We start from the raw sequence: 14,274 nt of genomic DNA, 5'->3' as shown, positions 1-14,274 counted from the left end.
AATTACAAACCAAAGTATCAAATTAAACCTTGGGTCATATATACATACATAACTACATAGATGCATAGATGCATACATGCATACATCCATACATGCATACATCCATGCATGCATACATGCATACATACATACATGCATACATCCATGCATGCATGCATCCATGCATGCATACATACATCCATGCATGCATACATACATCCATGCATGCATACATACATCCATGCATACATACGTACGTACGTACATACGTACATACGTGCGTACGTGCGTACGTGCGTACGTGCGTACGTGCGTACGTGCGTACGTGCGTACGTACATACCTGCGTACGCACGTACGCGATACGTGCGTACGTGCGTATGTACGTACGTACATACATACATACGTACATACGTACGTACGTACGTACGTACATACATACCTACGTACGTACGTACGTACGTACGTACGTACATACATACGTACGTACATACATACACACATACATACGTACACACATACACACATACATACACACATACATACACACATACATACACACATACATACATACACACATACATACATACACACATACATACACATACATACATACACATACATACATACATACATACATACATACATACATACATACATACATACATACATACATACATACATACATACATACATACATACATACATACATACATACATACATACATAATACATACATACATACATACATACATACATACATACATACATACATACTCATACATACATATACATACATACATACATACATACATACATACATACATACATACATACATACATACATACATACATACATACATACATACATACATACATACATACATACATACATACATACATATTTAGATGAGAAATAATGTGGACCATTAGATTTAACCAAATTCACGGCTAAGATCTGACCTTTGTTATACGAGTTTTTGCGCACCATATTATATTCTTTCTCTCCCAAATTCACTGGTTTTCCCCGCCATTTTCTCCATCTTTCATGCATGAACAAATTGAGATTTTCATTTAATTAATTGATCAATCACGCTTAGTATCTACAAATTAATGATATTAGCAATCTTGTTGAGAAAAAAAATCTAACCACTCATTCAATATAGTACAAGAGGTTAGTATTTGGAAAAAAATTGAATTTGTTTTGTAGAATTTTGATTCAAGTTCACTCTGAATACCAAAAATTGATTGGATTAAGCAATATAGAATATAAGAATTTGTCATTAGGAAGTGGATTTTCTTCATTTTGGGTAGCTAGTGAAGAAATCGGTGTGGTATTATTTAGAAGTTATTTTGTCAAATGACACAATCTTTAGTTTTCACTTCACCATCACCAAAGTCCTACCGCTTCAATGTTTCTATTGTTCTTTTTTTTATTGTGACAACTAGTTTCAGGTCATTTGATAAATCATAACTTGCTTAATTATTTTGTGTAATACTAAATTCACTTGTCACAGTTTGTTTGATCTTGAATTTGAGATCATGTTCCACTTCTTTCTATTTTGTTTGATGCTCCATTTTTTGTGAATAATGTTGGTCAATGCATGATTTTGTCAAGAGTTATAAAAGTTATTTATTAAGGTTATAGCAACATTTGTTTAGAAACGAAAAGTACTAATTAAAGTTATTGCGACATTTTTTTTAGAGTTATTGCAATTACTAATTAGAGTTATGACAACACTTGTTTAGAGTTGTAGGAAGTAATAGTTAAAAGTTATAGCAATGCTTGTTAAGAGTTATAATAAGTACTAATTAGAATTTTGGCAATACTTCTTAAGAGTTATACCAATACTTGTTTATAGTTATGGAAAGTAGTAATTAGAGTTATACTAATACATGTCTAAATATATAGAAAGTAGTAATTAGAGTACTACCAACACTTGTTTAGAGTTATATGTAGTCATACTTAAGTAATACCAATGCTTCTTTAAAGTAAAATCAACACTTGTATAGAGTTATATGAAGAAGTAATTAGAGTTATAGGAAATAGTAATTATAGTTGTGCAAACGCTTCTTTGGAGTTATAAGAAGTAGTAATTAGAGTTATGCCAACACTTGTTTATAGTTATACGAAAAACTAATTAGAGTTATCATAATACTTGTTTAGAGTTATGGAAGTAATAAATGAGAGTTAAAACACTGCTTGTTTAGAGTTATACCGAATCTTTATAAGAGTTTATAAAAGCTAGTCATTAGAGCTATACCAACATTTCGAGTTGTATTAGTAATGGTTAAAGTTATAGCAACATTTTTTAGAGTTATAAAAATAGTAACTAGAGTTCTGTCCACACTTATTCATTGTTATAGGTACTAACAATAAGTGTTATGTCAAGACTTGTTTAATTACATGATTTTGTAATTACGTTTGCAACTTAATATCCTGTTAGCTCAATTGGTAGCGTATTGTGTATGCAAATACACAAAAATGTGGGTTCGACTCCTACACAGGCTCTTATTAGTTAGAGTTATAACATTGCTTGTATTCCTTATGGAGAATTATTTTGGAATTATTTTTTTGAGTTATAACTAGTATTAATTAGAGTTATACCAATATGTTTTTAGAGTTGTAGGTATTATTAATTAGAGTTATACCAATATGTTTTTAGAGTTGTAGGTAGTATTAGTTAAAGCTGTACCAATATATTTTTAGAGTTATAGGTAGTATTAGTTAGAGTTATATGTATTATTAGTTAGAGTTATACCAATATGTTTTTGGAGTTGTAGTAATTACAAATGCTTGTTTATTTAGAGTTATAAGAAGTATTTATTAGAGTTAGCAACTTAGAGTTATCAATGTAGTAGTGAAGAGTATTTATTAGAGTTAGCAACACTTATTTAGAGTTATAGGAAGTTTTAGTTAGAGTTGCACTCATTGTCATTGGAGTTGTGTTAGCTATGAGTTAGAGTTATTAAAGTTGTTGTAGGTATCAATTAGAGTGATGGCAATGTTTCATTCGAGTTGTAGAAGGTGTGAGTTAGAGTTATGAAAACATGTCATTAGAGTTATGGGAGGTATACTAATTAGAGTTATACCAATACATCACTAGAGTGCAGCAACATGTCATTACTTTATAGTCTATGAGTAATGGTAATTGGATTGACTTAAGGGTGTCTGCTCGGTATTGGAATTATACTTGGAATTTGATAGCATGTTAGCTCAATTGGTAGAGTATTGTGTATGCAAATACACAAAAATGTGGGTTCGAATCCCACATAGGCTCTCTTATTTTTTAATATGCTTCAAGCACTTTTTATTTACATGGTCTTGTGGAACTTTTGGGATGTATGTTTCTCTTAATCCTGACAAAACAATGTGGTGAACGAAAAAAATGACGCTAGTTTGATATAGTGACAACTTTCAATTTTAGTTAGTGTACATGAGTGTTATTCTACTTAATTCTTATACTTTATGTTCAGGGTTCTAAATAACATGTCATTTCATAACCTATGTGGGAATCGAACTCATATCTTGTGATGGCACAATACTCTTCCATTTGAGCTAATAGGTTTCAAGGTATTCGAACATGATATAAAGTTTAATTGTATGTACTCATAGAGCACCTCATATAAATTTGTGGCAAGCACATTAAAAAGGACGGGAATATATAAATCCAACCTCGCACTCTGTTGTGTTCCCATTTAGCTCATACTTCTTAGACAAAAAAAAAAACAAATCAAGGTATAGTGAAACTCTAATTTATCAATAGTACACATTGTCAAAAACTTTCACCAGAAATAGCCACTCAAATTTTGATATCAAAATTACACTGGTCAAGACCATAGTTGCAGACCTTGATACTATCTTTACCACCTTCATCATCATTATCGTCTTCATCATCTCTACTCATTTAAGCATATTCCTCTAAAGATACAGTAGAAAATAATCCTTCATCACCCCCTCAAACAAGTCAAAGTAAGTGACTTTTATGAAATCAATCCAAGACCATACTACTCTTAAGTAGCTTCCTGCAGCATGTACCATACAAGTAAGTGCTAATAGAAGAACTAAAAATCTACTCTAAAGGAACTCAGGTGCTCTATGATTGAATTTCGGTTCATTTTTTTAATCAAGTGAACAACTCATTCACATAATAATGTGGTAAACAAAAAAAAAAGACTGTGGTTTAATATATTGCAGTTTCTTTTTCCACATTGTTAATGTTAGAATTTCGGTTCATTTTATTAAAATGTCAAGATTCAATCACAAAATCAACAATATAGGTTGTGAGAAAGAAAATCGCAACAGTTAATCAACAAAATCTCCAATTACCAATCAATAATTGCATGGCACAATATTCTTACTTTTATAGCCATTAGTGAACTTCGGGGGTAAGATGCCTTCTTTACCAGCCTTCACTCAGATACATTATGTATCTAAAGTTCCAAAGACCGTGGACGGGGCTTAGTTCAGCGTCGGTAACCGTAGAGGGTACATTACGGCTTCGGATAAGCCTTCCAAGATGCATGAATGGAAGGTTGATTTCTTATTCGTCCAAACCCCTAATGAGGCCGCTGCCAGACGATACCGATATCATAGTCGGGCGGCAACAAAGATTGGATGATCAACCTCCATTTTGGATATGAAGAATGTACTAGATGACGAGGTGGTAGATTACTTCAAGACGACTAAGTATTCTAGACTAAATAATCCAACCATTAAGGGGTCGTATAACTGGATTCCTTTTAAGGAAATGTTTTATGACGACAACTTTTTGGTTGCTTCAGGCTTGCGTTTAGCTGAGGATAGAGGTATATCATAAAATCTCTAAGTAAAATTATTCGTCTAATGTACATGCCTCTTAAACCTTTCTGCCTGTCTTTTTCTTTTTTACAAACGTGACAAGAGCAACACTTAAGAAGTCTTGGATGAGGGACATACACATGTCTAAGTTCACTAATGATCTTTAGAAAGAATTTAACAAGTCTGGGCCTGAGAAAAGGGCTGATACTTTGGTAAGTTAAATATTTTTTTTGCCGTTCTTCTTTTAAGTCTAGACGTGGGTGTGTCTTGGAATTAAGGAAGGCGGCTAGGGAATGTCTGCCCTTCCTCAGACGAAGATCCTTCGCAGAAGGAGAACATTTGAGACTGGTTGTCCATGTTGCTTGCGGTTTTCTGGACGACGGCCTTTCGTAGAAGGAAGGCAGCTAGGTTTGGTCGGCTTCCTTCTGCGAATGGTCTTCGTCTAAATTGAAATTCCTTCTTCCTCCTGGACGAGGACCTCTGGAAAATGGAAGGCAGCTAAGTCTGGCCGGTCTCCTTCTTCGAGCAATCTTCGTCCAGGTCTTGGAAACTCTTAGTCTCTGGACGAGGTCCAACGAAAAAAGAGGAGCATTCGTACTCGGCCGAATTCCTTCTTCCATGTTCTTCATAAAAATCTTGGGATTTCTCAAGACGAGTTGTAAGTTGGTCCTCGTCTAGGGATCGAAATTAAAATCCTGACCGGCTTCCATTCGTAAGCAGGGAGTGTTTAGGATACTAATTTGCTTTATTTTTGTAGATGTCGATCAATCTAACTTGTGTATTTTTTTTCCATTTTTGCAGAAGAATTCCCCAACGTCCAAGTCGTTGGCTGGGAAATTGGCTGCTTCCAAGAAACGGCCATTTGACCGCCCAAAAAATCCAAAGACTTTACAACCAAGAAGAAAAGGGATCGTCCGTCTTCGCAGAAGGCTACTCCCTTCAACCAAGGGACAAGACAAGTCCCAACCTCTTTCGGTGGGCAAACCTTCAAAGGTGGACGATCCGTCTGCCATTGTTCCATTTGTGGGAGAGGTCAGCCTAGCCTCTACCCCCTCTTGTCAATCAGCTGAACGCAGCTAATAATGCGGAGAACTATCCCGGGACGGCTGATGAGACAAAGGCTCAGTTGAACGCGGCTGCTAAGGATGGTTCGGCCTTACAACGGGCATGTAAGCTTAGCTAGTGGCTCAAATGCCATCTTGTTACAAATATGCTTCCATATCTTCGGGTGAGTCGTACTATTCCAATGTAGATCAGACACTGTGGGTTGATGGACGTCTGATGAGTCCATCCAACAAGCTAGTAGAAGTAATCACCATCAAGAACACTGAATCCTCTACGCTTTCAGATAAGGGTAAGGGACCTGTTGTTGCTCTGCCAAGATTCGAACGACGAGTCCTCTGCCACCTAGGTTGAACGTGAGAAGCTCAAGCAGGAGCTATTTAAATGTTATCCCGAGTCCCACATTAAGGGCTAAGGGGTGCATTTTTTGGGCATGTTTGTTACATGTCTCAACTTGCAGATGAGGTAAATTGGCGGCCGTTTTCGTTTAGTAGTAGCTAAACCAAAAAAATTGATGCGGTTAAAAACCGCATCAGTATAGTGAGAATCTGATGCGGTTTTCCATAACCGCATCAGATTGTGTGTGTGTTGAAAAACTGCTAGAGAAGAAATTATAAAAACAATAAACCCTATAGGTTGCCGCCACAAATTCCATCCCCAAAACCCATATTTTGACTGCGCCTCAACTATATCAACTGTACTTGAACTGTTAGATAATCATAGTCGATGATAAGATCACTCTTGTCATCGCTATTACAGAACCGTACATGAGATTTTCACCTCATACGGCTCCTCAAAAGCCATAAATAAATCTAAGGACTGATTCGATATTCTTTGATCTTGATATTTTGTAGACTAAATAAAACGAAAATGAATCGAAAAACCTGAATTAGACCAATGAAATTCTGTCTGCTATACTAGAAAAAGTGCTTCGGAATTGATCTCATCTTTTACTTTAGCTTTGAAGAATTTTCATTTTTTTTTATTGAGTAATAACTTAATCCTTGAATAAAATACCTTTTTTACCAATATCAATAAAAACTTCACCTTATTATTTTTGATTCCGAAAAAGAATTTAACATTTATTCATAATTTATGCCATGACAAAAATCTCATTCTATTAATATATATATCGGAAAAAGATCTTTTTTTTTGCAATTCCATTTCTATATATTTTTATATTAACATTAGCTATTTTTTTTCGTCCCTCTTATTTCTTTTATTTAGGCTTAAAATAAAAAAGTAAAAGATTACTTCGTTCCTGATAGTCATTCACTTAATCGGTGGATAGGAGCATACTCTGGATCGGAATTTGTGGGAGTACTGCTTGATCATTTCTACCAATTTAAAGCCTCAATTAGTATTTCTTTTATGTAAAAATATCTCTTCGGATAACTTACATAATCTCTATTACAAATCCTTTGTGTACTTTGGTGTTCCTAATCATCCACTCATTTTTGTTCAATCTCTATGGTAATTAATGTCATGTATGGTAATACATATAAAAAAAAAGATAGTCAAAACTCCATAGAATTGTTCTTTTCAACCCGCTTCAAGTTATGAGGACTAATTATCCAATCTTGGGGGAAACAAACAACCTTGACTCCTTATGTTTATTTTCGTTTAACCCTTGTACATAGGCAATGAGATTCTCTTTTTTACTGCGAATTTCGAAGCTGTTTTTTTTCACTCATCTAACTATCTAGTTTAGTTTATCAATCCGATCAGTGAATAAAAAAAAAGATGCTATTCAATACATTTCATTTTTATTCTTAGAAACCTAAAAAGAAATGAATGGGGTGAGGGTGAAGACCTATGTCTCAACGAATCACACGTAGAGATATTGATAACACACATAGAGTTAATGGTATTTCATAACTAATTGATTGGGCAGCAGCCCGTAGCCCACCTAAAAAGGAATATTTATTATTTGATCCATATCCTGACATAAGAAGTCCAATGGGAGCAATGCTTGAAATAGCGATCCATAAAAAAACGCCAATACTGAGATCGGCTAGAACAAGGTGAGAACTAAAAGGAATTACTAAATAACTTAGTAGAATTGATATGACTGCTATAGAAGGTCCGATACTAAATAAATATGTATCCCCTCTAGATGGAATAAGATTCTCTTTAAAAAGTAGTTTTTGTTCCGTCCGCTAGAGCTTGAAGAATTCCCAAAGGGCCGGCATATTCAGGTCCAATACGTTGTTGTATACTCGCGGATATTGTTCTTTCTAACCACACAATTACTAGTACACCTATTGTGATTCCCAATACGAGAATCAAAATAGGGAAAAGCATCCATATAGTCCCATAAACCTCTTTTAAGGATTCCAATCTGGAAAAAGAATTGATAGCTTGTACTTCTGTTGTATTAATTATCATTTCAACGATCAACTTCTCCCATAATGATATCTATGCTACCTAGTATCGTCATAATATCAGCCAATTTCATTTTTTTAACTAATTGAGGAAGAATTTGCAAATTGATAAAACCCGGGGGGCGGATTTTCCATCAAAAATATTCCTAATTCTCCCTTTGGGGCTTCAGCTCTTACATAAAGTTCTTGTTTCGACAATTCAAAAGCCGGAGATGGCTTTTTACTAATGAATCGATATTCAAAATCATTCCATTCAGGATATTTTTTTCTATTAAAGCGTCGGATTTCTAAATTCTCATAGGGACCCCCTGGAATTCCTTCTAGAGCTTGTTGAATAATTTTTATGGATTCTGCCATTTCACCAATTCGTATTAAATAACGAGCTAATGAATCTCCTTCTTTTTGCCATTGGACCTCCCAATCAAATTCGTCGTAACACTCATAATGATCAACTTTACGAAGATCCCATTCTATTCCCGAAGCTCGTAGCATTGGCCCTGATAAACCCCAATTTAGTGCTTCTTCTCCACCAATAATGCCTACGTTCTCAACTCGTTCTAAAAAAATAGGATTTCGCGTAATAAGTTTTTGGTATTCAGTAAGTCCTATTAAAAAATAATCAAAAAATCTAAACATTTATCTATCCATCCATAAGGTAGATCGGCAGCTACTCCTCCAATACGAAAATAATTATGCATCATTCTCATACCGGTAGCAGCTTCGAATAAATCATATATCAATTCTCTTTCTCTGAAAATATAGAAGAAAGGGGTCTGCGCGCCAATATCCGCCATAAAAGGGCCGAGCCATAACAAATGAGAAGCTATACGACTTAATTCCAACATAATTACTCGGATATAGCTAGCTCTTTTAGGTACTTGAATATTTCCCAACTGTTCCGGTCCGTTTACAGTGATTGCTTCTGTGAACATAGTAGCTAAATAATCCCAACGTGTCACATAAGGAAGATATTGTATAATTGTTCGGTTTTCCGCAATTTTTTCCATACCCCTGTGTAAATAACCCACTATTGGTTCACAGTCAATAACATCTTCACCGTCTAAAGTAACGATGAGTCGGAGAACGCCATGCATTGATGGATGGTGAGGGCCCATATTGACTATCATGAGGTCTTTTCTGGAAGTTGGTACAGTCATAGGTTTTTCCCCGATTCATTCTTTACACGAATTCATTTTTCCATGAATTGCTGAAAAAAAAAGAAGTTCATCAAAATTCAAGATCTAATAAATCAAATAATTCAAAACGACTCTTCAAATTAACGTGTTTTTAGTTCTCGAATGTTCAATTGACTTATTAATTCTTTATAACGTACTACATTTTTCTTTGACAAATAAGCCAGTAGTCGTTGGCGTTTTCCCAGAATTTTTCGTAGTCCTCTCTGAGATGAATAGTCTTTTTTGTGCAATTCCAAATGTGAAGTAAGTCTTCGTATCTTATTGGTAAAACAGAATACTTGAAATTCAACAGACCCTCTGTTTTCTTCTTTTTTTTCATCCGAAATAACGGATATGAATGAATTTTTTTTCATAAATTCTTAACCTTCCTTACCTTTTTATTTTTACAAAATATGGAATTTTACCGATCAGTAATAATAATGCCAGCTATTTTAATCTGGTATACACAATAACGTCACAATACCTTATTGATTCATTTTATCAAAGAAACTTAACAAAGAAAATTATGTTGAGTAATTTCTGGATATCGGAATTGAATGTACGACAAGACGTGTGGACCTCTGTTTATCTACCAAATAAATAGGGAATCCATAAGACAAATGCATCATAAACGCATTTTTAATTGTGGATACATATAAAAACAAGTTATGCGCTGCTTGTAACAAAAGAAGGAAACAAATCCAAAACTTAAGTAATGGAAGCCAAAATATGTAGAGAAATTGAACAGAAATCTGAATATACAAAATTAGTAAATAACGAAACTATAAATTAGTAGAGAGTGATTTACAAAATCACCAAACCAAAAATTAACAAAAAATAATGACAACTACATTTAATTACAAAAAAAAACAAAAAAAATACAAAAAAAAATTCCAAAATAATTCCAAAAAACAACACCAACTAAACAAAACAAAAACTAAAGAAATTGAACAAAAATCCACCAAAAACTTATACACCAATATAACCAAAAAAATAGAACAAAATACCGAAATCAAAAAATAAAAATAAAGTGAAACCTAGATCTAGAAAAAAATCTCAAAATAACGATGAAAATAAAAATCAAAAATGAGATTATAAACTTAAAACTAACCTAATTAGAAACGAAAATAAGAAAGTGGAACAAAAATGAAAAAAAAAACAACCTTAGATATAACGACGGTTCGTGGCGGTGGTTGTTGACAGCGACGAGCGACGGAGGATGATGAATCGAAGACGGTTTGTTGCCGGTGTTTGTGGACGGTTCGTTGATGAGAGTTGAGATAGAAGACATAGGATGATGAAATCGAAGGTGAAAACGAGAGGAGAGACGAGATGAGAGCGTTGAGATTTGGTTGTTGATGATGAAAATGACGTTGTTGACGATGAATTTTTGATGAGAGGGAGTTGATGAGAGGGAAGAGGAGAAGAGTTTTAGGGTTTGTGAGAGGAGAGGGTCGGGCGCCGTTTTGTTAAGTGAGAGGGGGAAGAGGAGAAAAGTTTTAGGGTTATGAGAGAGAGGTGGGAGGCGGGTTATGAAAGAGGGTTATTAGAGAGGGAAAGGCTGGGAGTCATAAGGAGGAATGCATCAGTGGGCCACCCATGGAATATGGGCCATGCACGCACGAAACATGGGCCACGCAAGGAAGACTAACTTTAAAAAAGTACGAAAATCTGATGCGGTCCACCAAACTGCATCAGATTTTAAAAAAAACCGCATCAATTTTTGTAATCTGATGCGGTCCACAAGAAGATCACATTAGATTGTTTTCTTAGCTTTCGCTCCCATTTTTAATGATAATTTTCGAATGCGGTTTTACAAAAAGCGCATCTGTTACTAAGTGACATATAAGGTTTTTTCCACTAGTATATTTTTTTTAAGATTGGTTTTTATGCGTATTTGTATTTCTCCCACGCGGTGAGAGCGTGTATTATCTTTGACTACCACATTGTTAAGGTTTTATTAAAAATTGTTTTGAAAGAGGTCGCCAACAATTGCTTTTAGGAAGAATAATAAACCTAATTGGAGATGGAAAAATCGTATAGCCAAATTAGGGACTTATCCAATATAGATTTCCCCGTCATGACTCCATAGATGGTCAAAGTGAACCAAAGATTGATTTCAGGGGTAAGGGAACGAATTAATCATAATGAAATACATTCGCCAAAAGTTGGCCTCTATTAAACATCGATTCATTAAAGAATTTATGCCAAAGAATGATCATATATTATTTTTGTACACCCTAAAAGTATTTAGTCTAAATTGGTTCAAGAAACACATAAAAAGATAATTTTTTAGTGATTTGTTATTATGCAATCAACATTACAGGAAACCTAACAAGTTGTCCAAATTAATCTGATTAATATTAGAACAGTTATTTAGGTCTTTGATTAGCAATAATAACATGTGGGTGGTAACAATAATGTAATATGCATAGAATGATTAGACAGTCATATGATATACAAAGGCATGAATAAATATAATATGAAATAAAGAAAAGAAAAGAGATTAGAATGTACAAAGGCACGATTTTTATATTAAATATCTACATCATGAAAGGAACGGTTTGTAACTTCAATATAAAAATAGAGAATTTATTTTAAAAACCCTCAGGATTATACCTGTGCGGTTTAGATTGAAGAGCACAACGATCTTTAGGCGTAGCAATCGTGGAACCAAGAACGCAATGTGATTATTGAAAGTATTTGAGTGTTATTTTAGCGTTTTGAAAGACAAAGCGTATTAATAAGGATTTTTGTATTCGTAATATAATAATAAAAAATCATCCTTGATTCGGGAAATTAAGAGTATTTATAAGCAGAACTGACATGCCAAGTGCATGATGTGGCATGCCAAGTAAAAAGCGTACACGTTGCGTACATTATTAAAAAGATAAGAAAGAAACTTCGCGTCTCACGCAGAGAACTGCGCTTGACGCAGGAATCTAAATGAGTCATAAATCCATGTGTCAGGTGCAGATTAGTGCACTTGGCACAAGTGGACAGATATGCGCCTGACGCACAAACTTGCATCAGAGATGAATTTAATGATTTTCGAAAATCATTTTTTAGTAAATGATCGGGGTCCGTAAATGAGGTCGCAGATTACAACTTTTCAGGAGTTTGATTCGAATCGGAGGAACCACCACATGTATAAGAAGCGCCCAATTTGGTTGAGCTTGCCTTGAATTAGGCTTGAGCCTTAATTGAAATGTAGTTGACATGTCTTGAATGTTGAAAACTGTTTGCTGGGGATTCTTCTTTAGCGAGTTGATACAGGCAAAGTCAAATATCACTAGAGACTATGGAATTGTCGAAGAGTCCTTCAGGAAAAAGGAGAGTTTGGATTGAAAAATAAAAAGTTTGAATTTGTGACTTAAATGAATGTAGGTGGGAGAAGGATTTGATGAGGTTAGATGCATACTCGGGTCTATGTCCGGATCTAGAAAGAGAATATGCTAATAAACTCTAGAAAATCAAATCATCAAACTATGACTAGTTTATTTTTATTTTAGCAGTCGGACCTCGAGATGAGGATTCCTACGTATCCTTGCGGAATCAGACCATTCGTTGTCCATGATCTGATTTATTATTATTTTTTGTGCGCTAGCTTTTGCATAGGCCGCCCTTTCGGGTTTTCAACCTAGCAAAATCGAAAATACCTTAAGCTTGAAAAAGGAGTTAGGGTTGATGACATATTGAAGGATTGAAGTTTAGATGAAGGTTGAATTGGGTGTGATAAGGTAAGGATTTGAATTATAGGGATTAATGTTTGATGGGGTTGAAGGATTTGAATGAGGGGTGAACTTTTGTGCAAGCCCTTTAGGTTGACTTTTTATTCTTTTTGCCTTTGGGTCTTTCTTTTGGTCATTTTGTTTGCTTTCTTTTACTTTTGTTTTATGTTTTTTCGCACTTTGATCTTTGTTCACTTTTTATTTTTGCCTGGCATTGACTCTCTTTTTTAATGTAGTGAGCTTGAACAAAAGTTTGGTTTTGGGATATTGGAGGGTTTTGAAGGGTTATATGGCTAATGGAGATGATGGTTCAAAGGATTTTTAGTGAATGGCTTATGAAGACTAATGGAAGGTTGAGGGGAATAACTCCTAATCCAAAGTATGTCCTCTTTTTTTTTTTATCATCATCATTTTTAGATCTCTTTTTATGATTATTAGTCAAGTTCATTAGGTGATTTAAGTTTCATCATTAGAAGCATAAATAAAATAATGGAAGGCCAATGAAAATGAAATTATTTTATTAATTAGAAATAAAAAGAACAAGACTTATTTAAAATAAAAATCCTAAATGACATAGACTCGACAAGAAGGGAAATAAAGGAGCTAGGGGAGAGACTCCCTGACTCAACCTATAAAACTAGCATTAAATGACTAGCCCCATGCACTATTGATACGATGCCCAAGGGGTTATTGTTGTTGCTGGCTTTCGCTGTTGGTGGGATCGGAGTCTGCCACTATCAACCATGTCTTGCAGAGTATTCCTTAATGCCCAATACGCAGATGTTGGGCGTCCATTCCCTTGGTGGTACTAATAATAGGCATTATGGTTCCATTTTACTGGATCTATTTTCAGGTGGAGGGTTTGGATTAGGATTGATAGGTTGTATTGCTCCTTTTGCGCGAAGCCTAGAGAAGGCTTTTTCTAGAGTCATGCCTAATGTAATGCCCCGAAAAATTAGAACCTTAATTACTCATGATTGGTAGCGGAAACGGAACTTAAGTTGTGGGTTACAGGCCCATAAATAAAACAATAGCTTTAAAATGGTCTCTAAAAATATACAAACTCTCAACTAGAGTAATAATGATTACTCATAATACATAGTATTCTAAATATCCCAAATATATGTAGAGTCGCTTCAACTCA

General features: G+C 34.7%; 1 protein-coding gene across 1 annotated transcript; it reads right to left on the bottom strand.

Moving 5' to 3' along the window:
* Positions 1-7,003: 7,003 nt before the first annotated feature.
* LOC125498349 (NAD(P)H-quinone oxidoreductase subunit H, chloroplastic) lies at positions 7,004-9,924 on the bottom strand. Its single transcript, XM_048646506.2, is given in 3 exon segments — positions 7,004-8,359; positions 8,361-8,847; positions 8,850-9,924. Coding segments are annotated over 3 exon segments (1,149 nt in total). The 5' UTR covers positions 9,382-9,924; the 3' UTR covers positions 7,004-8,229.
* Between the last annotated feature and the right edge of the window lie 4,350 nt (positions 9,925-14,274).

Source organism: Beta vulgaris, chromosome 6 (genome assembly GCF_026745355.1).
Source record: "Beta vulgaris subsp. vulgaris cultivar EL10 chromosome 6, EL10.2, whole genome shotgun sequence".
Taxonomy (NCBI): domain Eukaryota; kingdom Viridiplantae; phylum Streptophyta; class Magnoliopsida; order Caryophyllales; family Amaranthaceae; genus Beta; species Beta vulgaris.
This window is presented reverse-complemented; position numbering and strand designations above follow the sequence as displayed.